Source organism: Botrytis fragariae (genome assembly GCF_013461495.1).
Source record: "Botrytis fragariae strain BVB16 chromosome Unknown tig00000012, whole genome shotgun sequence".
In the NCBI taxonomy this organism is placed as follows: domain Eukaryota; kingdom Fungi; phylum Ascomycota; class Leotiomycetes; order Helotiales; family Sclerotiniaceae; genus Botrytis; species Botrytis fragariae.
In genome coordinates this window covers 828,921-853,887 of record NW_023500989.1, presented here as the reverse complement: position 1 = coordinate 853,887, position 24,967 = coordinate 828,921, and the positions used below count along the sequence as shown (strand labels likewise).

General features: G+C 44.0%; 8 protein-coding genes across 8 annotated transcripts; 6 read left to right on the top strand and 2 right to left on the bottom strand.

Annotated features, from left to right (window-relative positions):
• Positions 1 to 495: 495 nt before the first annotated feature.
• Bfra_002491 (putative citrate synthase protein) lies at positions 496 to 2,232 on the top strand (the record flags this gene model as incomplete). The annotated part of the gene is made up of 6 exons (XM_037332909.1): positions 496 to 639; positions 702 to 766; positions 835 to 1,028; positions 1,081 to 1,839; positions 1,896 to 1,993; positions 2,044 to 2,232. The coding sequence occupies exons 1-6, from the start codon at positions 526 to 528 to the stop codon at positions 2,230 to 2,232; spliced, it is 1,419 nt and encodes a 472-aa protein (XP_037195037.1). The 5' UTR covers positions 496 to 525.
• Positions 2,233 to 4,684: 2,452 nt separating this feature from the next.
• Positions 4,685 to 5,846, top strand: Bfra_002490 (putative mitochondrial dna replication protein yhm2 protein; the record flags this gene model as incomplete). Its single annotated transcript, XM_037332908.1, has 3 exons — positions 4,685 to 4,910; positions 5,038 to 5,710; positions 5,792 to 5,846. The coding sequence occupies 3 exons, from the start codon at positions 4,685 to 4,687 to the stop codon at positions 5,844 to 5,846; spliced, it is 954 nt and encodes a 317-aa protein (XP_037195036.1).
• A 1,548-nt stretch (positions 5,847 to 7,394) lies between these two features.
• Positions 7,395 to 8,866, top strand: Bfra_002489 (putative set domain-containing protein 5 protein; the record flags this gene model as incomplete). Its single annotated transcript, XM_037332907.1, has 2 exons — positions 7,395 to 7,775; positions 7,835 to 8,866. 2 exons carry the CDS (start codon positions 7,395 to 7,397, stop codon positions 8,864 to 8,866), a joined length of 1,413 nt encoding a protein of 470 aa, XP_037195035.1.
• A 3,208-nt stretch (positions 8,867 to 12,074) lies between these two features.
• Bfra_002487 (putative fungal specific transcription factor domain protein) lies at positions 12,075 to 14,330 on the top strand (the record flags this gene model as incomplete). The annotated part of the gene is made up of 3 exons (XM_037332906.1): positions 12,075 to 12,393; positions 12,481 to 14,061; positions 14,110 to 14,330. 3 exons carry the CDS (start codon positions 12,075 to 12,077, stop codon positions 14,328 to 14,330), a joined length of 2,121 nt encoding a protein of 706 aa, XP_037195034.1.
• A 423-nt stretch (positions 14,331 to 14,753) lies between these two features.
• Bfra_002486 (putative glutathione-dependent formaldehyde-activating family gfa protein) lies at positions 14,754 to 15,847 on the bottom strand (the record flags this gene model as incomplete). The annotated part of the gene is made up of 4 exons (XM_037332905.1): positions 14,754 to 14,952; positions 15,077 to 15,238; positions 15,359 to 15,434; positions 15,592 to 15,847. The coding sequence occupies 4 exons, from the start codon at positions 15,845 to 15,847 to the stop codon at positions 14,754 to 14,756; spliced, it is 693 nt and encodes a 230-aa protein (XP_037195033.1).
• Positions 15,848 to 16,619: 772 nt separating this feature from the next.
• On the bottom strand, positions 16,620 to 20,386 carry Bfra_002485 (putative skeletal muscle and kidney-enriched inositol phosphatase protein; the record flags this gene model as incomplete). Its single annotated transcript, XM_037332904.1, has 5 exons — positions 16,620 to 16,710; positions 16,780 to 17,447; positions 17,504 to 17,760; positions 17,808 to 20,286; positions 20,345 to 20,386. The coding sequence occupies 5 exons, from the start codon at positions 20,384 to 20,386 to the stop codon at positions 16,620 to 16,622; spliced, it is 3,537 nt and encodes a 1,178-aa protein (XP_037195032.1).
• Positions 20,387 to 21,105: 719 nt separating this feature from the next.
• On the top strand, positions 21,106 to 21,670 carry Bfra_002484 (uncharacterized protein; the record flags this gene model as incomplete). Its single annotated transcript, XM_037332903.1, has 3 exons — positions 21,106 to 21,114; positions 21,183 to 21,228; positions 21,354 to 21,670. 3 exons carry the CDS (start codon positions 21,106 to 21,108, stop codon positions 21,668 to 21,670), a joined length of 372 nt encoding a protein of 123 aa, XP_037195031.1.
• A 631-nt stretch (positions 21,671 to 22,301) lies between these two features.
• Bfra_002483 (putative calcium homeostasis endoplasmic reticulum protein) lies at positions 22,302 to 24,077 on the top strand (the record flags this gene model as incomplete). The annotated part of the gene is made up of 2 exons (XM_037332902.1): positions 22,302 to 22,451; positions 22,512 to 24,077. 2 exons carry the CDS (start codon positions 22,302 to 22,304, stop codon positions 24,075 to 24,077), a joined length of 1,716 nt encoding a protein of 571 aa, XP_037195030.1.
• Positions 24,078 to 24,967: the final 890 nt, after the last annotated feature.

Sequence of the window (24,967 nt, the reverse complement as noted above, 5' to 3'; positions counted from 1 at the left end):
CGTGTGAAACCTACCTGTTTATCAATTGCCGACCTCTTTCGCCGGCACCGGGGCAAAGAGCACAGAACTTAGAAGACTTGAGAATTGGCGGGGAGTTACCGATCGGGTATTGCCCAGGTGTAGACCATAACCGCCCTCCAGCCGCCCATATTTACTTCATCTACCCAGCTGGAGTACTTTGTTAATTTCGCCCCGCCATATCTATACAGTAAACCAAATCCCCAGTTGAATGGAGTAAAATAATCCATATTATTCATTCACGTAACCAATCAAACCAATACAATTATTGGAATCTGTGGGGATTTCCGTCTTACATTCTCGGGATAACTCGCGTTTATCAAATACCAAGGTTGACGTAGTTGAGGTAGGGGAAGCTTTCTGCGTGTATTGGTGCATTGGTCGGCCTCAACGCTAGCGGGTCTCCGACCATTTTTTCCGTCCACGAGCCGGAATCTGTTCTTAAATTTCTATTCTATCATACATACATTTTTGCATTTCTACTGCAATTACTACACATCTCTCACGATGGCATCCCTTCGTATTGGTCAAACTGCTCTTAGAGCATCTATGAGAGCTCCAACATTCGGTGCTAAATCCGCCGCCTTCAATGGCTTGCGATGCTATTCATCGAAGACTCAGGTACATTTCAAACTTTTCTCCATGCGGCACAAACCAGCTTTACTAACTATTCTTCTTTCCAGACTTTGAAGGAGCGTTTCGCCGAGCAACTTCCAGAGAAGATTGAGCAAATCAAGGCTCTCCGCAAGTAAGAAATATCTTATCGATTCTAAAAATCGACACCCACTTTGCATCTACATATACTTATTTTCGCAGGGGTTATGGAAACAAGGTCGTCGGCGAGGTTACTTTGGACCAAGTCTACGGTGGTGCTCGTGGTATCAAGTCATTAGTCTGGGAAGGTTCAGTCCTCGACTCTGAGGAGGGTATCCGTTTCAGAGGAAAGACTATCCCCGAGTGCCAGGAACTCCTCCCAAAGGCACCAGGTGGACAAGAGCCTTTACCAGAAGGTAAGATCTCATATGGCGCCCGCTATTATGCGCAATCACTAATTTAACCAAGGTCTTTTCTGGCTCCTTTTGACCGGTGAAGTTCCAAGCGAGCAACAAGTTCGCGATCTCTCTGCCGAGTGGGCCGCTCGTTCCGACGTACCAAAGTTCGTCGAAGAGCTCATCGACCGATGCCCAAGCGATCTCCACCCAATGGCACAATTTTCCCTCGCTGTCACTGCTCTCGAGCACGAGTCCGCATTCGCCAAGGCTTATGCTAAGGGAATGAAGAAGGCCGATTACTGGGGTCACACTTTCGAGGATTCCATGGATTTGATTGCCAAGCTCCCAACTATCGCCGCTAGAATCTACCAAAACGTCTTCAAGGGCGGTAAGGTCGCTGCTGTCCAAAAAGACAAGGATTACTCCTTCAACTTTGCCAACCAACTCGGATTTGGCGAGAACAAGGACTTCGTTGAATTGATGAGATTGTACCTCACCATCCACACTGATCACGAGGGTGGTAACGTTTCTGCTCACACCACTCACTTGGTTGGATCTGCTCTCAGTTCCCCAATGTTGTCCCTCGCTGCTGGTTTGAACGGTCTTGCTGGTCCTCTTCACGGTCTCGCCAACCAAGAAGTCTTGAACTGGCTCACAAAGATGAAGGCTGCTGTTGGTAATGATCTCAGTGATGAGGCCATCAAGAACTACCTGTGGTCTACTCTTAACGCCGGTCAAGTCGTTCCAGGTTACGGTCACGCCGTTCTCCGCAAGACTGATCCCCGTTACATGGCTCAGAGAGAATTTGCCGAGAAGCATTTGCCATCGGGTAAGTTTAACCGATCACGTGATCTACATCTTCAACTCTAACAATATATTCTGCAGATCCTATGTACCAGCTTGTTAGCCAAGTTTATAAGATTGCTCCAGGTGTTCTCACCGAGCATGGAAAGACCAAAAACCCATGGCCCAACGTGGATGCGGTGAGAAGTCTTCTTTTTATCATATGTATATCATTACTAATAAATCTTAGCACTCTGGTGTCTTGCTCCAATACTATGGTTTGACTGAGGCCAACTACTACACCGTTCTCTTCGGTGTTTCCCGTGCTATTGGTGTCCTCCCACAATTGATCATTGACAGAGCCGTCGGTGCCCCAATTGAGCGCCCCAAGTCCTTCTCCACCGAGAAGTGGGCCGAGATTGTTGGAGCCAAGTTGTAAAAAGGATATCAAAAGAATAGTGGGGAGGTAAACTTGGTGGTATACACATGGACGCCCTGAATTAATGACCAAAGGTGTAGACTGGATAGAGCCAACCATTATAAAATTGTAGAATCGTTTTTTCAAGAAGTTGCAGTAAAGGAAACCTAGAGCAGGAATACGTACTCATACTTCTTCTCATGATGATTCAGTGTATAATATAATGATTTGCTTTTACTAGAAGAACAAAGACGAAGAGACTCCACTATTAATCTAGTATATTTTGCATTCTGTTGCTTACTGACATGTGTCTCATGCTCTCAACATTTTAAATGTACACAAACATATGTGCGAATCAATTGCGCCATTCCTTTCTTTCCAATGATCCAAATTTTCTGGGACATTCAATCTCTTGCAAGCATCCAGCCTCTCTCAACTACAACCCTTAGCCTGGCATAGGAGAGCGGTCCAAAGCGATCAAATACCCAACCCATCTCGATCACCGTCCAGATACAAACACCAACCTCACCCTAACTTTATTATTCAAACCTGGCTAGACATCTCACTTTTACATCTTGTTCGCGTTGTATCACCGTCGAGTCATTACTAATCTTTCATCAAGTTGTGTAGCTTTATTAATGGTTGTCGGTACGACACTCTGTAGATGGATTTTGATGTACGTGATTATAAGGCCACCCCTGAAATTTGGCACTGGGGTTTGGAGTTTTCTTCTTGGTATTAGGATTGGGAGAATTGGGGTTAGAAGGATGTGAGGGGTATGGGTGCATGAATTTATGAGGTGGTTTGGAATACTGTGGATTTTATAGAGGGGGTGAGAGGGGAGGGGATATCGCGAGTTCTATGGTGCAGGTCGTGGATTTTGGGCCAGGAATCAGGAGCAGTATTGGAGTTTGCCGAAAAAAAGGTCGGAATTGTGAACTCAATTGGGTTCATAAATCAATCACAAATTGAAGCATAAAAGTGAAATTAGTTAATGGAAGTTTAGCGCCTATTCACTTTATGGGTTTTTGCAAGATATATTTATCATAAGAGTCACAAGCAAGAAGTGATTGTAAACACCTAGGTACTTTTCAAGAGTCCTCGAATTCAGCCTATTATTTCGGCTACGTAGAGGGGAGGGGTTAGACGAAACTAACAAGTTAAGAGAACAGGCCTGTGTGGTAATATGCTTTTGGTATCTAGGTACTTGACCCTTTGAGAATATAAATAATTTCATCAGCTTGTGAAGGAAGCCACAGTCCTGAGACTTAAACATGTTGGGGGAAACGAGTGAGATCCTGACAGTGTACAGAGAGTCGTTCAGAAAGTAAGGGATATGCTATGGCGCTGCACAGATAAAGGTCGTCGTCATCTCGCATCGCAAGACTGATGGTCTGGTAGTGTCTGATTTCAATCAACTCACCTATCACTCGTACAGAAAATGGTGATGAGATCATCAGAACAAACGATAAGTGTTGGAACCAAACAATGTTCGAGTCAAGAATGCATACAAAGTATACTTATTATTGACAACAAGATGTTGTACTAGGAAGCCGATCAATTCAGCTCGAGACTTCATCCAAAGAAAAAAAAGCAATACTGATACCAAACTACAGACCGCTTTTAAATTCGGACCGGACTTCCCCAATGAATCAACAACACATGCAATTCGTTGAGCTTGAACTTCTCAACAAATGGCCGAGGCTTCCAAGGTTGTTCCATTCTTTTTCTTTAGGGTTGCCCGAATGGTGTTTAGTAGGCTTTAAATAGCAGTAGACCCTCTGTAGGTAAGAAATAAGGTTGTGAACTGGTTAGGTGTACAATGATTGATGGGTGGACATATGTAGCAGGAAGGCTGGGCCCGAGTACGATTGATAAGTGATTGATGGAGAAGAGAAGTTTACTTTCTTGTGCTGCTACAAAACAGAATGCATCTTAGAAGCATTCATTCAAGACCAAGCCTTTCTGCTGACCCCGATTCATTATCTTGAAGTGAAGAATGTGGTAATAAACAATAAAGATTTTGGTAATTCAAATAGCACAATGTAAATAATAGAGTGGTTTCTTTAAAGTAATTTTTATATAATTTCCTACTAGGTAAACTGCTTCTTTTCTTGCTTTCTTCACTTTCACTCCAAATAGGCTTTCAGCATTATCAACAAATTCCCACATACCCTTGTATCTTATCGGGGCCCAATACCGAGCACCGCTCAAAAAATTAGGGTCCACCTGGTCTTTCATTAGCTTCCTATCTTTCGCGAGTACTGCGGCAGATCAGCTAAGCTCTCCTTTCAACAAACACATATCTCTTCCCCCTCCCTCTCATTCCCTTTCCCTTCCTTCCTTCCATCAAATCTCCCTTACTTAGGTACTCTCCAACAACAACAACCCTCGATCTCACCACCCTTTCCTTTGCGAAGAAGCAACCTATTCCCTTGGTCAGGGCCCCAATACAAACACCATCTACCTTATCATGTCCGCTGTCACCGCCAAAATGCCCATCGTCGGCAAACCAGCTGTTCCAGAGAAGAAACCCGTCAAGTTCTCCAACTTGCTTTTAGGTGCCAGTTTGAATTTGTTCGAGGTAACCACTTTGGGTCAACCGTTGGAGGTTACAAAGACTACTATGGCTGCTAATAGAGGGGATACTTTTGCGGGTGCTCTGGGTAGAATTTGGGGGAGAGGTGGTGTTCTTGGATGTATGTTTTTATTTCCTTTTGTGATTTTCTTGATTGCTATGTCGATCCTATTCTATGATGTGACTTGTGCATTTTTCTTCATATTTCAGATCTGCAAGAATAACAGCTAATGATAACCCCACTACAGTCTACCAAGGACTCATCCCATGGGCATGGATCGAAGCCTCCACCAAAGGTGCCGTTCTCCTCTTCGTCGCCTCCGAAGCCGAGTGGTACGCTCGTTCTTTTGGTGCTGGTGATTTCACCGCCGGTATCAGTGGAGGTGTAATTGGTGGTGTTGCTCAAGCATATGCCACTATGGGATTCTGCACCTGCATGAAGACCGTCGAAATCACCAAGACCAACATGGCAAAGGCTGGTGTCAAGCCTGACGGTACCATGACCACTTTCATGAACATCTACCGCAAAGAAGGTATCAAGGGAATCAACAAAGGAGTCAACGCCGTTGCTATTCGTCAAATGACCAACTGGGGAAGTAGATTCGGATTGAGTCGATTGGCAGAAAGTGGTATTCGAAAGGTGACCGGCAAGGGTGAGAATGGAAAGTTGAATGCTTGGGAGAAGATTTTGGCAAGTGGATTGGGTGGTGGATTGAGTGCTTGGAATCAACCCATCGAAGTTATTCGTGTCGAGATGCAGAGTAAGACGGTGGATCCTAACCGACCTGCTAAGATGACGGTTGGCAATACCCTCAAGTATATTTATAGTCAGAACGGAGTTTCGGGCTTGTATCGTGGCGTTGTTCCTAGAATTGGATTGGGCGTTTGGCAAACGATTTGCATGGTTGCTATGGGTGATATGTAAGTTTTCTTCCCTCCCATCATCCCTTCACTACTCCTCAATATCTATCCAAACGAAACAAATACTAACAAAATAAACAGGGCAAAAGCTTATGTCGAGAAATTGACGGGTGAAAAGGTCACCGCTAAGCATTAAGGCGTTTTGGGAATACCTGGCTTGCGTGCATACACACACATATCTGGCATTGGTTTGGTTCTTCTGATTTTTGTATGGAGGCTTGCTATGATCTTCTCAGAATAAGAGTAGAGGAAATGAGTTTAATGATCTGATATACGATGAATGCGATTGCAATTGCAATGCGAATTAATAGACAATTTTCGGGGTGGTAGATAGATGATATGATGGCGAGTGTCTACATGCGTGGACAATGTTCATTGAAATGAGAGTTTTTCAATCTGCATTTTTGTGTTTGCGTATCTATTGATGATTGTCCTTGTTATTGTGTTTGTTCTTTTGGCCTTTCGCCTCTTTGCATTTGGACCTCCTTTTGATGAGGTCATAGTGGCTCTCGAGGTCTTGAATATATACACGTCTATATACACACATCTATAGTAAAAGTTTTGATATTCCCTTTTGTAACTTGATGCGTTCGTACTTGGAGTTCGTTTTGACGGGGTAGGTGGTTGGCTTGGCTTGGGGTTGGGAATGGGAATGGCAGTGGGGATGAAGATTCTCGTGTGAGGAAAGGGATGAAGATACGTATATGTACATGTAGGTATACATACGAGGATAATGATGGATTATAAAGGTACAAGATAAGAGATTCGAGATGGGAAGAAAGGAGGGTTTAGAAATATTCATGTGGATCGTTTGTACAGTATTCTTCTGGACTCGGGGAGAGATTGAGGATGGTAGGAGTGCAAAATTGTGTGTTTGCTAGCTTTGAGGAAGGGGATGGGGGAGAGGAGGGATTGAAGAAGGTAGATGCTTGATGGTAGATGTCAAATAGAAGACATGAATAAGAGTGCAGTAATGGGACAGGATTGCTGTGTGTTGTTTGTATTTGGGTTATTGAAGTTCTGTGAGCTGTGTATTTTCATTGATTTTTCTGTGGGAATTGGGGATCGGGAATATCTGGATTCTAGAGGAGTCTATGGAGTCTGGAGAAAAGAGAGGTTGCGGATGTTGTTGTGGATGCTTTGATTGTTGTCAGGTGTGATAAGAGGGGATGGAAAGGGGTGTTGGGCTCTGGGGCTGAGATTGAATGAATGGTGGATGAAGGGAGGACTGGAGAATAGGTAAGCGGAGGATAGGTGAATTGATGTGTATCTTTAGTCTTGGCAGCATCATAATTGGCAAAATTGAGGGGGTTTTCTCGGGCACGGTTGGGGGTTTTGATTCTGGGAGAAAGAATGGTTATGTGGGAGCATCCAACGGCGTTGCTATCACATCCGGAATAGACCGAAGATTTCACTCAAGTTGGAGGATGAGGAATTGCATTATTAACAGTCTGGGCACACACACAAACATTGTGGTGGACTTTAACCGCTGGTTATGTGTCCTCTGCTCATTGGTAGTGTTATAGTTACACAACATAGTTATAAAACATGGGACACTGAATCATCAAGTCATTGCCTTTCGCAACTTTTCTCTTGGTTTAGTGTTGTATTGGCGAACTTGTTGTTATCAGATATCATCACCTGCTACTTCTCATTTGCCTGATTTTGGTTGCATAGTGTAGCCATGGGAATCGACGCCGGTTTCGATATACATCCTCGTCTGTCTAAAGGAATCGTAGACAGACAAAACTGGGGACGATTTATCGACTTCATTAAAGAGCATTACAAGGATGACACCCAGGTCGAGATAAAGCCAAATTACATCAGCTTCAAAGCAGGGGAACATCCCAAACTTCCATTCGAGGGCCACAAATTTCTGCGTTTTAGCTCAAAAGTATCCGGGTCTATCGCAGCAGATACGAATGTAGAGAGCTATATCGATACTGTGACACGTATTGCACAGGCAAACTTCGGCTCTCGTATCCGGTATTGGGACGAGGGTGTTGATCAGTCTGGCGTATACAGCTGGACTGAAGTCCAAGAATCAATCAGGTCATATCAGCAGGTCGGTGGTGCCTCCCCAATGTCGTGTCCGTGCTTGATAAACAATCTTTGACATCTCAGTTGCAGCGAGATGAACTTGAGACTCCGTCCAGCATTGCTCAATTCCTTAGTGGCACCGATCCTATCGCAGAGCTGGACATTGCTCCTTTCGAGATTAAGCACATCCTCGGAAAAGGTAAAGGTCTCGTTGCCCGTTTCAACATATCTAAAGGCACCCGAATCATTTGTGAGAAGCCGCTTCTTAGAGCTGGGCCTATGCCTCGTGATGAGCTAGAGGGATTTCTCGCGACAAAGTTGAAGGCCATGTCCAGAGAGTCACAGCGACAGTTCCTGTCTCTTCATAACAACTTCCTGACGAAGAACCCATTCAGCGGCATCTTCAAGACGAACGCGCTGCCATGCGGCTCTGGGTCGCCCGTCGGTAGCGTCTACCCAACAGTGTGCTTAATCAACCACAGTTGCATGCCAAATGCTCATAATAGCTGGAACAGCGCCAAGGAGCACGAAACTATCCATGCAATTCGATCAATCGAGAAAGGAGCTGAGATCACAATATCGTACGACCATGGGGGGACGTCAAGCGAACGACAGGCATTTCTTGAAGAAAGCTTCGGTTTCTCCTGCACTTGTAGTTGTTGCACCCTCCCCCCTTTCTCCCTCCAAGCTAGCGACAATCGGCGCACACAGATCAAGAATCTTGATGACGCTATTGGGGATCCGTTCCGTATGAGGAGCAACCCACAAGAGAGTTTGAGGGACTGCTACTCGCTGATTCAAGTCCTCGACCAAGAGTTCGATGGGTGTGCTGGCGCACTAATTTCTAGGCTCTACTACGACGCCTTCCAGATCAGTATTGCGCATGGGGATCAGGCACGCGCGAGTATATTTGCAGAGAGAGCCTATAAAGCTAGGGTGATCTGTGAAGGTGAGGATAGCCCCGAAACGCTGAGAGCTAAGTCTCTTGCGTTGAAACCAGCCGTTCATAGTAGCTTTGAAGTATATTCTAGGAAGTGGAAAAGCGTGAGGGATTCGGCACCGAAGGGTTTGGATACGGTCGAGTTTGACAAGTGGTTGTTCAGGCAGAAGAATTAAACAATAGGCCTCTCCTGTTAGTGTTATTCTGAAAATGTGCGGGCCTGTAATGAAGTATACAATGGTATTCAGGTTGCTGTCTGATCCTTTTTTCTCCTTAAAGACCAAAATGATCGTTTTGCAAGCCAAACATACTAGCACAACATGCGATTCTCAATCGCCTATTAGTATAAGATCGCTTATCTCAGTTTTTTGTAGATTCAAATCTGAGGCGCGTTGATAGCACTTATGCTTGCCATCGTTATGCCTTTATTCTGACTCTTGGGAACTGTTGCCTCTTACCACCGCGCACGCTAGCGTCGTGACGGGCCACACCCTAGCCACCATAAGAGTGGTAATAGCATTTTAGTATTATAATAATGTTTGAATATCTATATCCCATCTGTTCACGTGTTTAAAAGATAATGAAAACTTAATGGTGTTGCTGTAAATCAAGGGGTGTCTTATTTTTAGTACAAAAGGATACCCTCTGTAAATTCAAAGATAGCAACGATGCAACAACAATTTTCGAAATTGATAGGTCAGGAGTATTCGGCAGCAGCATACAATGAAAATGAGATGAAAACGGGTAGAAATTTTAGAAGGGTAGTAGATTTTAAGTCGTATAAATTCAAAGTACTTATGATTTGTCTGATTAGGGAGCATCTGAGGACGGCTGATTTGAGAGGTCCGTAGGCGTAAATAATAAACTGCAATACGAGGAGTAAACTTCATATCGCTTGTCTTTCTCCTAAAAATCACCATTCATTATGGGGAATGATTCACATCTCTTCCCAATCCCAAACGAGATCTGCTCCCAGCATCATCAGAATCGATAGCAAAATTCACCAAAAAAACATACAACAGTAGGGATTCGCTGGTGGTCACCCACCCAACTACTAATCTACCGATCTGAGGCTTGTGTATGGCAGAGCGGACGGGATGCCCAATTCTCCTCAGTCTATGGTCGTATGTGGTGAAACGCGTTCTAGTTGACAATATATATATTCGATCCAACGACACCGTTTCGAACCCAGACCCCCACGTCCAAGCAACAAGCGAGACGAATAAACAATGAATACTGCTCATTGAAACATAGTTTGGTTGAAAGATAGAATCCCAATAAACCGTGATTGCATTCAAATTAATGTTGATTTTCATTACATACAGGATATGATATGAAAACAGTTGAAAGCGTGGGTTGACGAACAATAGCTCTACGATATGAGACCACTTTTGAGCCAAGACTCGTTGGCCGACGGGCAAGATATGCTTGTTTGGATGTGTGCCCCATTAATCTATGCAGGTGGATAAGGAAAGTTGGGGGTGAATGTTCTTATCGGGTTGGGAAAATGTTTTTCGAAACAACAGTTTGGGGAAATGGGTTGGATATCATGGAGATGAGAATGTACTGATAGATGAAATGGTTGAATAGTGCAGGTGATAAAAATTAGAGATTATTCGAGTGTTTTGAAGTGCAAGCATCGACTCAAAGACAAATGTAACAGTTTGGTGTGGTATATTGTACCTCCTTCCCACAGTCGGAATCGCATTTCTCCTCCAGATATCTTGCATTGCAATGGCAATAGCTAGTCAAGTAATGTTGAATTATCTCGTCTCGTCATGAGCAATGAGTATATGCCTAGCGAGCCCAAACAAATGAACCTCTGCTCAATCTTACCGACTCTTTTGATACTTAGTATCTCAGGTAACCCATTTTCAAAGAAAGGTCCACTCACGATCCTTTTCCCTGTGTATGCAATAGTGGTAATTCGATCCCTCGATCTTTTATGGTCATACTTGCCATAATTTCTGATGCTGAATACATCCCACTTATTCAAAGTATACATAATCATACGAGATCGGAAGAGCTTTTCATTCATGATAGCAGCTCCCTACAACTAAACTAACGTCGCTCTTTCGTATTTGTCGTACTAAAGATTCCATAGTTGCAAGGATGGATGAAGAACTGCTTCGTCCCCTCGCAACCAATGGCTTTACAGCACCAGTCTAATTCAAAAGATCATTCCATAGTCCAAGACTTCAACATCCAGACTCTCTATCGAGTACATCCGTACTGTCGGAAGCTTTCTCGAACTATATCTAATGTTCGGCTGGGTTCAGATGCAGAACTCTACTTCTCTTCTTCAAGGAACTTCTCGCAGTATTCTATTTGGAATACCTACGGAAGAAAACGGCTTCTATTTATCACCCCAGTCATATTCTCAGAGTCGAACACTAGTTCGTCACCTAATACAAGAATAAGATAATGCTATTTGAAGAGAAATTCTGCAAAAAGTCAAATATCTAGACACAGCATAGCCAGTATAGACTATAGCGATGTATATTGAGACGGAACTCTATCGCCGAAGCCGAAGGAATAGAGTAGCGGGACTGCGACTTCACAGTACAATGAGCCAAAATAGTAGATAACAGCCGACAAACAACTGTAATACCATGAATTCCATCCAGATTGATAATGAATATCTTCATACTTTGTGACAATGGGCCGAGAACACTTGACAGAGGCCACTAGACCTCCAACTCTTCGGCGATTAGAGGAAAGCTGCGACGAAGAGAAAGAAATGGAAGGGTAATCGCGTCATAAAAGCTTAGAAGCAGCTGAGGACATCCCATTTATTTGAATATTTCAATTCATTGTAGCCAAGACCTCCTCGGACTATGCCATTCTCTCGTGAAAGAGATACTTTCGTCCGATAACTCTCATGCTTCTCAAAGTAAACTCCGAAACGACTAGGACTGATTCTGACCAGCATTGTAAGCACAAGGATGTATTTGACGGCACTCGCTACATCAACTGCACGATGATAACACGGGCAACTCCTTTGGGTATCCTTGGCCGTCTGTTCGGATGAACTCTATGGGAGGAAGTGTGAGGAATTGAACCAGATGGGAGATATTCTGGAACATTGGATACAACGCCATCCAACATTCAACGTCCAGAATATTGGGATAAAAACAAAAGTAATTCCAGTTGGATGTAATCATAAGTGAGATTCTAATGAATATCTTAAAGCATATACTTATCATATATCATCGTGAAGAGAAACACCTCCTGCCCGCGCGGGGAATAAATCGGTCAATTTGATGTTCCAAAGAGTTGCTGTTGCATTCATTATTGTTGTTTATCAGAGCCGATAAGGAAACTCTAAGGGTCATTTAGTACCACCAATAGGCCTGGCTCCTAAAGTCTTCACCCCTTCATTCGATGGATCCTCATAATTTCCAAACTTCAATTAACTCCAATGATTACTTCAACGGAGGTGCCATTGAGTTACAATTACCTCAACAATTGAACAACCATCCAATTCAACCAGGTCCAAGATCCTACAAGTCGCGCAAGTATCGACCTTGTGATTTTTGTCGAGCCCGTCAAGTAAGATGTTCGATATCTTCCGCCCCGCCCTGTCAATTGTGCATATCTCATGGGAGAAGTTGCACATTTGTAGATCGGCCAAAGAAGAAGAGAAGGCCAAATCTTGCAGCAAGCAATGGTGATCAGAGTAGTGGATCTACAACATCTACTCGTATGTTACAACACATTACATTACACAATCATGCAAAGGTCGTGTGTATATCATGAGAGAGATTCGCTGACTTGTGTGTCTGTGAAGCTACTGCTCCTTTGCAACAATATGATGTCTCGGCGGCCCAACTTAGTCCCAGCTTCATCAGCCAGTATAGCGAGCATAGTTTTCAAAGCTTGACGGGACATGATGTCTTGACTGAATCGACTTCGTCTCCAGATCAACAGATCCTCGTCCAAGATGGCTCGCCGATATATAATTTGGATCCTTACTTGAACATGATGCAAAGCACACGAATAAGGCCCCTCGATTCCCAGCATTCTACAAAGTCGGCAAGATTTGTTGGAGAAATGGGTGAATCAAATCCATACCTGCTGCGTCATTACCGCTATAATGAAAACGATGAGTGTACAATATCAAAGTTAACATACCGGCGAATCAAGAACTCCTCAACACAAAATAGTTTTTCGACCCAGAAAGGAGAACCTCCTGTTGTATTTATGCTAGCAGATGATAGCTTTGCGCAGAAAGGGGAGCCAAGGATAGATGACGACGTTCTCAGTAAAGCCGAATCAGATCTGAGGGGCATGTTCACAGATCAAGAAGCCCTTCGTCTTATAGGTCTCTTCTTCCGATTTGTATATCCCTATTTTCCTATTCTATCCAAAAGCCAAGTATTCCAGTCACCAGGAGTACTCTCCCCTGCGATTCTGCATACGTTACCATTTTCTCTGTTGTCGGCAATATATGCTACAGCCCTACCATTTATGTTGTATGATGATTTCCTCGCTACAACTCTTATACATTCACCTCCGACATCACATGAACTGTTTCGTTTGTCCTGGCTCTTTATTCAACAAGAATTACACATTCCACGACTTGCAACAGTACAAGCATGTCTATTGCTACTCCAGCGAGCGCCCACAAATCGATATACAACCGACACACCTTGGAAAACAAGTCTTGTGGGATGGACAGTGAGTCTTGCTCAGATTCTGGGGTTGATGAAGGAATGTAGTGACTGGAGTAGTATACCAGTATGGGAAATGAATCTGAGAAAAAGGCTTTGGTATGGAGTTTTTGTCATGGATAAGTGGGCATCTTTAGGCGCGGGAATGCCAAGTCATATACATGCTGATGATTTCGACGTCCTCCCACTTGAAGACAACGATCTTGAAGCATCAGCCCCCGACCCCAATCAACCCATTACAGAATCAGAACCCGATTCGGAACACTTTCGGTTACTAGCCGAGCTGACTGCCATTCTCAGCGACATTGTTGATTCTTATTACACAGTGCGGGCAACACAACGTACATCGAAAGATTTCTCACTGTCCCTCGAACTAGCAAGACCTCTCCGCACACGGCTTAAGGCTTGGAACGATTCATTACCTCCTTCTATGTCTCTCCGTCAAACAGAACATTTAGATTCCCGCGGTCTAGCCCAATTGAGTGGAAATCCATCACTTTCACTCGCCTATATCATCGCAACCATGACATTATTCCGAGCTCTTCTCCGACCTCTCGAAAACTTAACAAGCGTAGAAGAAGAAGCAACAATAGGTAGTCGTCTAGCTGTGCGAGCTGGGGCCAGAGAATGTGCAAAGGAAGTTGTTGAGTTTGTAGAAAATCTTGGGAGAGGTGCTTTAGATGCTTTTTGGCATTCTTGTAAGTTTTCACCGCCCTTCCTGCCTACAATCGCTAATCGAAGATCAGGGTCTCGTGCAAACTTCGCAATAGCATCATCGTTTCTTATGCAACTACTTGTCACATCCGAAATCGAAACCGAATCGGCCGAGATCCACGAGCTTGTGACTCGTTGGAGATGGGCCATGAGGATTGGTAGTGGTAATGCCGGGAACGGACTCATGAGTTTGGGCTTGCTGAGATTGGATGGCTTATTGTTGAAGAATGGTGGCGCCGAGGCGGGTGTATGAATACTGGAGACTGTCCTGGATGATTTATTGTGCTTATTTTGAGGATATCTTGGAAAGAATCCATTTCATACAAACCATAACATCCGAGAGCGTCATAGGCTGTACTATTTAATAAGATATCCTCACATAAAACGAGGGTTTTCAGGTAGCAATTTGTTTGGTGTTTCGGGCGTTGAGAAGAAAACAAATGGAAAAATGGAGAGAGAGGCGAAGAGAAATTGGAAAGGGGAGGAGCTACGGTTCAAATATTGGCGAATTGGTGCACGAGGGAAGGTATCTTGGCAGTCGTGACCAAAGGGTCAGGCGGATGAATAAATCCTCGTTCGTTCCTGAGATGGCGGGATTACTAAAACAAGCACCAGAATAGAAATACCACAAATTTATATCTGCCACCCAGTACAGGTCTCTCAACTCTCAGACCATCTATTCCTTCCTCTCTTTCTTCTTCTGATGGCCATTTTCTCCTTTCCCATCCTTTTCCTCTTCTTCCTTCTCTCTCTTTCTCTTTTGAATAGCTTCAGGAGGACTATCTTCAATCAAATCACTCTTGTCATTCAAGCCCGTCCATTTAGGTAATCCATCATGAATATCTACTAGGCGTCTTGAATAGAACATATGACATCTGCATCACGAACATCAATTAGCAATTCCTTCATCTCATCCTGGTCCGATTTTCTCCTGCGAAATAAAAAGACCACAACAAATTTTTGAGACCGAGAGAGAAATAATTAAGGGAGGAAACTAACGTAGGGTTAAACTTCTCTTTCTCCTCTTGATTCTTGAATTTAATCAAGCTCGGGAAAAGCAATATCATGTTTCTTCCCTCGTCCATGATGGGCGTACGACAGTATGCACAGCTCACTTTGCAGGGAAGCTTGTGACGAGTGGTTTTCTCTTCAGATTCGTACCTGGTTGGGATGTTAATTGGTGGATGAGACGAGACTATCAGGTAAAGATATTTGGGGGGTTTTTGAGCAAGGGAAAAGGGAAGAGGGCAGTTGGAAGAATTGGAAGATACATGTACGTACCAACCTAGATCATGATGTCCATGGGTGAAATTGATATCTTCTTTATGGAAAATCGCAGCCCATTGAAATGGTGCTCCTACAGATCCTTTATATTAGCATTTTTCTCATTTTCATCCCTCCTCGCCTTCCTATCTCATAACCTCCGTCCTCTCTCTCTTCTCTCCCCCTCCTCCCTTATCTATCTCTTCATCTCCCTCCCCCAAACCAAAATCCAAACCCCCCCAAAAACTCACCATGCAAAACCTGACAAGTCGTACAATGACAAAACTTCGCACTCAAAGGCCTCTCCCTACTCAACTGATACTTCACCCGTCCACAATGACAACCCCCCTCATACAGCACTTTGAAATCCTCATCGTTTTCGTGCACTTTATACGGGACTCTGAATTTCCACTCATTGTGGTCGCCTTCAATATCCTCGTCTTTGTGGCCTTGGGATCGGGCTTCGTTTTTGGCGTCGGAGGTGGAGTTGTCTGAGGAGGGGGACATCTTGAAGGTGTGGTAGGAGTGAGAGTGAGTGTGAGTGTAAGTGTGGGATGTGTGTTGATTGGGATAAGAGGAAGATATGGGAATTGATTGGAATGAGAATGGAAATTTAAGGTAGATGGAAGATGACTGAGAAAGGAAAAGAAGATTACTGATGTGAATTCTACGTCTTAAAAACATCCAAATGTCGACAAACAATTAGTATTATACATGGAAAGAACAAAAGCAAAAACGCAAAAAAACACCCAACCACTTTAGGAATATTTAAATTGATATTGACTGTCTCATTAACCTTTTGAATTCTTAGTTAGGTGTAGACCTACATACAAGTTGCCCAGTAGCTATTCTTTCTTCTTCATATTCATATCGTCATTTGTTGCATCTATGATGGAAACACTTTCTATACTGCGGGGATTGTACCTGGATAGTGGGGCAGCATTTAAAGGACCACCAGCCAACCGAGCTAGGCTTGTACATCATGACGTGCGCTACTTTAGGTAGTCCTCGCAGGACTATTCATCACGTGTCCATTCCTAAACCACACAAAATACTAGAATACTAGATAATCGGTGGCACATCTCCCATATCCCATATCCCATATCCCATGTCCCATGTCTCATATCCCGTATTTTGAGCTGGCAACCTCTAAAGGGGTAGGAGGGTTAACCTTTCTGCTCCTCGCATTTTAATACTCGACTCACGGTAAAGTATAATAATCTATGTCTTTTTACGTTGTGTGCTGGGAACTTCCAGCTTGGAATGTTGATGAAGCTAATCAACGGCCCCCATAAGTTCCCGGTCCCGATGAAACTATCTGTTGACTAGTCTTGGGATCGAAACCCAGAACATTTATGAGATAATCAAGCCTAAATGTCGATTAGCGTCGGTAATTGTAATGTCGTGACGACCGATTAAGAGCTAGAGAAAAAGCTTACCTTGCTTCTGAGCCAAGCTTCTCTTTCAAATTTTTAAAGTTCTGTAAACATTCCTCCCATTTAACGGCACGCTTCTGCGGTGAAATTGATTTAATAACCATGTGGAACAATCCAGTTACGGGTCTATGATCAGACACTCGAACCTCATGTCGACGGTAATCGAGCTGCTCTACACGATTGTGTCCACGGTAAAGTAATCGATCACACCAAGCGGGTGCTCTTTTTTTCTCACTCGTGTCATAATTGTCAGTTCCTACATCGTATTTATAGGTCGGCGCGAAAGTGATGGGTAGTTCGTGGAAAGCGCGTAATCGAAACCACGGGTTTTTGCGTTTTGAAGCAAGAAGTTGATCTCGCTCCAGAAGTTTTGCCAAGTTATTGGCTTTTACCGCATTAACCACAGTATCTCTGCCCATTGTATCGATACGGTAGTTCAAATCGCCATTCAAAATGCAGATTTCATGATCGAGGATCATTGTTCCATCACCGCCGCCCACAAAACTATCTATGCGGACGCTGTGATCGCGTTCTGCAGGTAGAACCTGGCTTTCGAGGATCATACTTATGTCTGTGTTTCTATCTTTCGTTTGTGTTTGTCCAGCAGCAAGATGACAGTTAATGAAGCACATCGATGTATCATCCAGCATAAATCGAAGAATCAATGCGCCCTAATGTACGTCAGAAAACTCATATTACTAGCAGAAATTTTCGCGAAGACTCTTACCTTGTTCCCATGGAGTCCACCCATACCCCTTTTGATTTCAGCAGCATTGATATTTTTGATTCGTGGTAGAAGTGGAGATCGAACAAATACGCATGTGAATAGGCCAACTAGATTTGCTGTGTGAAGCAAGTGGTATATTTCGCCCTGAACATAATCATCTAAGCATCTGGTAAGGAAGTCTCGCCAATTTCGATATTGATGGCTCATGTGTTCATGATCAGAATCCTTCTCCTTCTTCTTCGATTTGAAGAAACTTTCTACCAGCCAGTTAGAAGGAAACTGTAGAAATTGGCATTGTACTTACTAGCGGTAGTCTTTTTATCTTCCAGATCAACCAGTTCCTGGAATCCGAAGACTAATATATCTGGTCGATCGCTGTCTTGAAGAAGTTGAGGCAAAAACCTCGAATCTTGATCAGATTGTTGAAGATGATATGGAGTAGATGCGCCCGCGTTCCACGTCATAACTAAAGTCTTGATTGGGGTAAGTTTGCAGAAATCTGCTTCCTGAGATTGCATCTGTTGCTCCATCCAATCATCTTGAAGCAGACCATCCCATGCTCGTACCATATTGTCCTGGCCCAAGGAAATGACATGTTCCCGATCAAGCATCCAAAAGCTGCTACGGTCAACAAATAGGCCAATAAGTGGATCATGATGAGCACGCCAGTCCTTCCTTACGACCCATGGAGTATAAGTAGTATCATATACATATACCATACCCGTACTAAAGCCAGCCCAAAGATTACTGCCTACACCCACAAGAGATGTGATTTTATAAACGCTGATATTTACTACTCCTAGGCATGCATAATCATGTCGAGAATATATGCTTACTTTTCCATCAACATGACCAAAGTATATCCGGTCAGGCTGAGAACTTATGACAGCACCCGATGTTACTTCACCTGCATCCGGTTGATGAAGGGGGCGTTGTAAAACCTGAAACTGGGAGCTTCCATCTAGTGTGGGGATGAAAACCCGTATATCCTTGCCTGCTGCGTGCCACAATTCACCATCAATAACCAGCGAAAATGTATGACCTTTCGGAAGTCGATAGCTCTGGGATGGGTTGTTGGTCAAATTAGGTTCACCAGTGTCGTCTGAAGCCCATAAATGCAATGATCCGCCATCATCAAGTGTCCACAATTCGTTCAAGTGACGATAAATTTTAATTATCTCACGACGAGTGTGGGCGTTGGACTTGCTCGCAACAATGCTTCCGCTTGAAATGTCAACCTCAACCAAATCTCCAATATTGTTACCTAACCATAGCTTTGTGCCCTCATTTTGTACTTCCGCTGCTGGCTTGAAAGCTACAGATACGACTTTAATTCCCTCGGTTTGAGCTAAGCTCATAACTACACCTCCGTCTAGTAGACTCCAAACCCTAGTTAAGTGGCCAGTGGTGCATACGTATTCTCCGCAAACATCTAAAATGCGAGTATCATACTTTGTTGATATTTCGTATGCCCCTTTAGTAAAGTATGGAGGTCTACGGTTTGAATGAGAGGTATCCGGATATTCGCCTGCCTTGAAAGATAGGCCTTCCCTGGTTACTGGAGTGGAGGGCACATCACTCGAAGGACGATGGTCGATTCTAGTTGACACAGACACCACCGGAGTTCTGAACTCGGCCGGCGTTTTATCGCTTGTCCTATCAACTGTCATAGATCTCCCATGAGATCTAGTTGGAGTTTGTAATTGGGCCGTAGGGTTTGAAAGAACTCTTTTTGGAGGGGTCGCGAAATTTTGTCCGTTGTCGACCGGCATAGCATTAGTCACTGGGGGTCTTGATCTGTCAACGGAAGGCCGAGGAGGTGGTGGCATTGGCCGGCTAGGTAACGCAGGTCTTCGGTCTCCCCCAGTAAATTGCGGGGATATTATAGCTCGACCTAGACCATTGGTCTCCTGATCTCTCTGTCTACTTGAAACGGAATGGTGTCTAGGGGGAGGCTCGAAAGATCTAGACGAAGGAGTGTAGGAGACTGGCCGTGGCCTATTTCGCGGTAATGGTGGAGCTACTGGATAGTCGTTTTCGATACTTCCTCCACTACTTGGAGGGGTACTAAATGGAGATGTCTTTTCTATAGGTATTTGAACGGATATAGGTGCTAAGTTCACACTTTCTGCGCTTGAACTGAACCCTACCGGTTTACTTGATATCTTAGGTTTGTCGGCGCGATTGATCGGCGGAGGTCCAACCTTGAATGATGAATTCCTTCTCACCTCGCCTGATCGTCTAGGAGGAGGTGGCGAGGGCGGCAGTGAAGATGGCGAGTTTTTGTTTTCCGTCAAAGGTGTGTTTGACCGACTAGGAATCTTGAAATGGCCCTGGGAGGAACTATTGAATGAAGCCGAAAAAGGTGCATCTGTCGATAAATACGCAGAGGCGTTTGCCAATGAAAGATTCAGATTCTTTATCTTTGGAGGTGATTGAGGTGGCTGAACAGTAACGGCGGGAGGGGCAGTTGATATTGGCCTTAAAGAAGGAGTAATAACTCGAGTAGGTGAGGGAGATAACTTTCGACCGCCATTCGCACGCGGAGGGCGCAGTGTAACATCAGTCGCTTCTGCATCACGACCTCTCGTAGATTGAACTGATTCCGCTAAATGCGTTACTGACTCCGGTCGGTTCGGTATGGTTGGCGCTACTCTGGCGGTATCTCCAGGACTAGCAGTATTCCTCAAACCTTTTGGGGAAACTCCTCTTGTTGCAGTGTTATTGGCCGGTTGGGCATTTGCCATTTGTTCGAAATGGGATCGCAGAGATGAAACTGGTTTCTAGACAAGTCAAATATTAGCAGGCCATTCGCAGAACTGTATGTTATTATATTCCTACTATGGACGAGCCATCTAAGCTCTCTTTCTCTGGCTCCTCCATGATGTATGCTTTGTGCTTTGCAAACTAAGAACAAATGTCGCATGCGATTGAATATAAGAATTCTATCCTCTGTTTCATAAGAGGAGCCTCTGGTATTAGAGGACCAATGTCAAGCTCGTCGTCATTGGAAATGGGACGTCTAGCCCGTATATTGTAGCCTCGCAGGCCGGTACTGTTGTGTCTGGAATATCTATGGGATCTTCAACTCCTGTAATCGTAAACATGAAAGGAAAGATACTATTAATAAAGATTGAAGGTAACCAAGTGAATGGATGTTTAAGAGAGTGTTGTTGGTTTCCTCGAAAGAAGTTGCAAGTAATAGCGAGGGGTCAAATTATGTTGTTGGTGTTATTCTGTGAATAATACTATAGGTACCTGGCTATGTGAGATCAAAGGTTCATTTCCAGAGTGTACATCCCTCATTGTGGCTTCGCGGCAATTTGCAGGGGTCAGGCTGGATTGTTTGAGAGTGTTTTTATGTTTCAATGATCCGCAGAGAGATATTAGAGGTGCGCAATTATCTGATCTGATCTGATGGGAAGAAGGCGACAAGGCTACCATTTCCATTATCGTACCATTATGATGATGGCATTAGAAAGATTTTTATATATTCAATAAAGAACCCAAATTTCCCAAAACTACTTTGACTTCTTAAACATTGCAACTTCAATAGCCACTGTTTGTGTGAGAGTATTTCAGAATCCAAATCTATCTTCAATATGAACACTGTAAGTGATTTGATTGCCATTGTGGGCGAAAATGAGCCTCATACTTGCGGACAGCTAACATAATTTAGGTGAAATCTTTCTGGTACTGTCCCAAATTCCACGCCTCGGATTCCAGTACATTGAAAGCAGCTCTCGACTAACATAATCTATACAGGGTTGGATGGGGCTCGTTATGTGTCGGTATGTTTGGAGAGCTGGAGAGACGTCCCCAGTGATCAAGTACTAACAAAGGATTCCAGCCGGCGGGACAGCATACTATTTCGCAAAGCAATCGATCAACGCGGATAGAGCTGCGCGATTCGAGGCAGATCAGAAACGCAAGAGGCAGCAGGAAGCCCTAGAATATTCTGGCAGAACAGATGGTTATGCGGGATCAGGAAGCAATGGCGGGCCAGCAAAATTGGACTCTGCCGGTTCTCCAAGCCAGGAAGTATCGACAACTGAGCCTGCGCCGACAAGACATGCACCAGCGAGCGAGGGACAGCGTGTAAGGGAAAAGAGCAAATACGAACCGTCGGAACCATTCAGATCAAAGAAGGGCGATAGGTTCAGTTGAAATGAGCGACTTCATTGTCATTAAATAATGCAAATCTACTCACGACAATTTGGCTTGGTATTGGAGTTGGCGCTGGGAACTGGGTGCTCCTATGTATGTGTATACGTTAATCTCACAAAACTCTACTCCTATCGAATTCTCGGATTATGTGAACCCTTTGAAACATGTTCCTTTCATCATTGTTGCTACAGTCGAGTACACAACTTATTCGCCATAGGCAAGAAGGCATGAATATTCATTGCCCTTCTTGTCAATTGATGAATAGATCGGAACTCAAAAACTCATTAGAGTCAATAGGATTATAACTATAAAATGCAAAATAGTCAAAAGAGTAAAAATAATAAAGAGGAAGTGATTGGTATGAAGAGCTTGCTGAATCAATTGGTGATGAATTTATTGAAGGATGATCAACCAGCATGTTCCCTTAGCACACTCTAGCGAATCTGGACCTTTCGTCGCGAAGCTTCATTTCAATTTCATTGAATCATCCCACTTCAACAAGATAATCAAAATCACACCCAAACTTAACCACATCTCAGATCAATTCTCTTCCTTTAGATCCCAATAAATCATTTGCGAATGGCAAAGCTCTTACATACACATTGAGTCTGCTTTAAACGACTTTTCAACAATGGCGTCGCATCAGCTTGCCATAGCTAAAGCCTCGTTCTCTGCAAGTCTTCTTCGACGCGATCCAACACCAGTCTCTAGAGAAGCCATCGCAGAGTTTCATAGCCATCTGAATAATGTCATACTACAATGCTCGTCAATAAATGTCCAGGTTTGATCATACACTCTAATGGATGTTGTTATGCGATAACTAAATCGTGTCCGAGGATAGAAATGCAAGCAATGGATATTGGAACATATTGTACAATCTGCAGCAAGATTTACAGCGCTGGGAAAATATTTAACAGTTCTCACGGCATCATTCACCAAATCCTTAAACGGCGAACCTTCAATCAAGCGTAAGCGCATGCATATACTCTACCTTCTTAACGACATCCTCTACCATTGCAAGTACCGAATCAACGATGCATCTGTTTGCGGCAAGATTCAACCTGTATTGGTTAATCTACTAGGAAGCACCGCTTCATTCAAAGATTGTCCAAAGCATCAGCAAAAGATTCAGGATCTACTAAACATATGGGAAGAGAGAGGATATTACTCCAATGAATACATCGGAAAGCTGCGCGAAGCAGTAAAGATCGCTTCAGAAGTCGGGCAATTCACTGAAGAATTGACTGGGTTGGCAGAAAATGGAGAGCAAGCTCTTGCGCCAAAGTTGAATAAGTCCGCACCATTTGTTATGCCAGCAACGCACGGAGACACATCGATGCCTTGGTTCGATTTACCTGCTGGAAATTTGATGCCGCATATCGTTCCCAACTCAACCAGACCAATAAATCCAGATATGGTTAAACCATTGCAGTTTGTTGCCGGACCCGCGGATGAAAATCTTGTTATTGCTGTGAAAGCTCTCCTGGACGATGTTCAAACAATTTTTGGCGCGGAACCTGGCCAAGACGAAAGAAGTGTGTCTGATGTGGACGAACTTGGTCAGCCAATCATCCTAGATGAGATTACCGGCGAGATACTTGACGGAGAGGGTTATTATGGATGGTCAAGAGTGTTCTGTGAAAGGATGAAGAGACGTCGTAAGGGACTGGAACCAGTTGGTGAACGTGGTCAACACAGTCAAAGTGAGAGCTTGAGCCCACAGAGAAAACGGCGCCATAGCGAATCAGAAGATTCAGACAGAAGTTTCGTAGAAAGGAGTCGCCGACAGCGACGCTCATACAGCTCTTCGCGCTCACCATCCCCAGATCACGAAAATCGTTCCAACTATAATGGTCGTTCCAGGTCACCTTCAAAAGGCATGCGACAAGATTATGGCGCATCAGGTGGCAATGAGAAAAATCATTCTTCGAGCGGCTCTCCCAATCAATCTATTGGGAACGGCAATCCACCAATACCTGAGACTTACAATTTGGCCGCAATACCTGCCCAACAGAGTGGTTTCCCCTCAAATCAGACATACACAAATCCATCAATGCCGTACCAGCCGTACCAGCAAGGTTTCAACCAAGGATTCCCTCCGAATATCACTCAACATCAAGGCTCAATGCCGTGGCCACCGCCTCCTCCCCCAGGGCCTCCACTTTATCCAAACATGCCTTTCAACCCTGTTAATCCACAATGGCCGCCACCACCACCTCCCCCCATGTCTAACGTTTCTTCAAATTTTCAACAACCCCCGGGTGGTTATCCTACTGGGCCTACGGGTTGGCAACCACCAATACAGGGAGGTCAGGGGAGAGGCTACAACAAAGGATGGAACAATTCTTACGGTGGGCAAGGTAGGGGCGGTAGAGGAAATTATAGGGGTAGAGGGGGTTGGCCATGATTCATGAAGTTTTCACACATGATTGTCATTTCATTTTCTGTTGAATGTATTGGGAGGAAGTTGTGTGGTTATATGAAGCCCCCACGCATCGTCATCAAAAAGCGGAGTACCCTGCTACCAAAATAATAGCAAGTAAAATTTATATCATGAAAGAAAAAATCCTAATATCGAATTGTCTCCTTGTGCACCGCATCTAACCGGTGAGTGGTCAATGCGCATGATTCTAGCCGAATTGTAAGAATCGAATGCGAGAAGTGATATGATAACAATCAGGTGTGACCTAGACCTAAATCATATTATTCAGCATCTGATATGTTACCTATTGACAGCTGATGCTTGAGAAACCTGTTTGGTCAAGCCTCAAGATACTGTATACGGGCAGCGGCGATGACCAGCCCTTTCTAGGACTTTCGGTCTCACTCCCGGGACAAAGATGTCGGGAGGACAAATGAAACCATAATGCCTCCGTTTTCCCTATCTATCAGCGGGGCGGCAATTGCGTTGAGAAAAAAAATAATGTCAGAAGTTTAGGTCATGGTTTTTCATGGGCATTCAACAACATCAGATCAGGATCACCAAGTGATAGGTAGAAGTTTGCGTCGCAGTCAGAATCTTTTAAATCCTGATGATCTTTGTCATCGGACTCGACTTTTCTTGATTTCGATGTGTGGCAATCAAGATGTATTTTTCATAGGTGGGCTGTCAGCAGTAGCAGTAATGTCCATCTTGAGTTGTACAGTTCACATTCCACCAATATATACATCCGAATATACTCGAGCGTGTTGTGATGGCTTTCGTGGTGATATATTGAGCGTCGTCGACGGAGAGTGGGGATGTAATCAAATTTGAATGTCGTGATACCGTGACAAGTATTTGGTATTATTATCTTG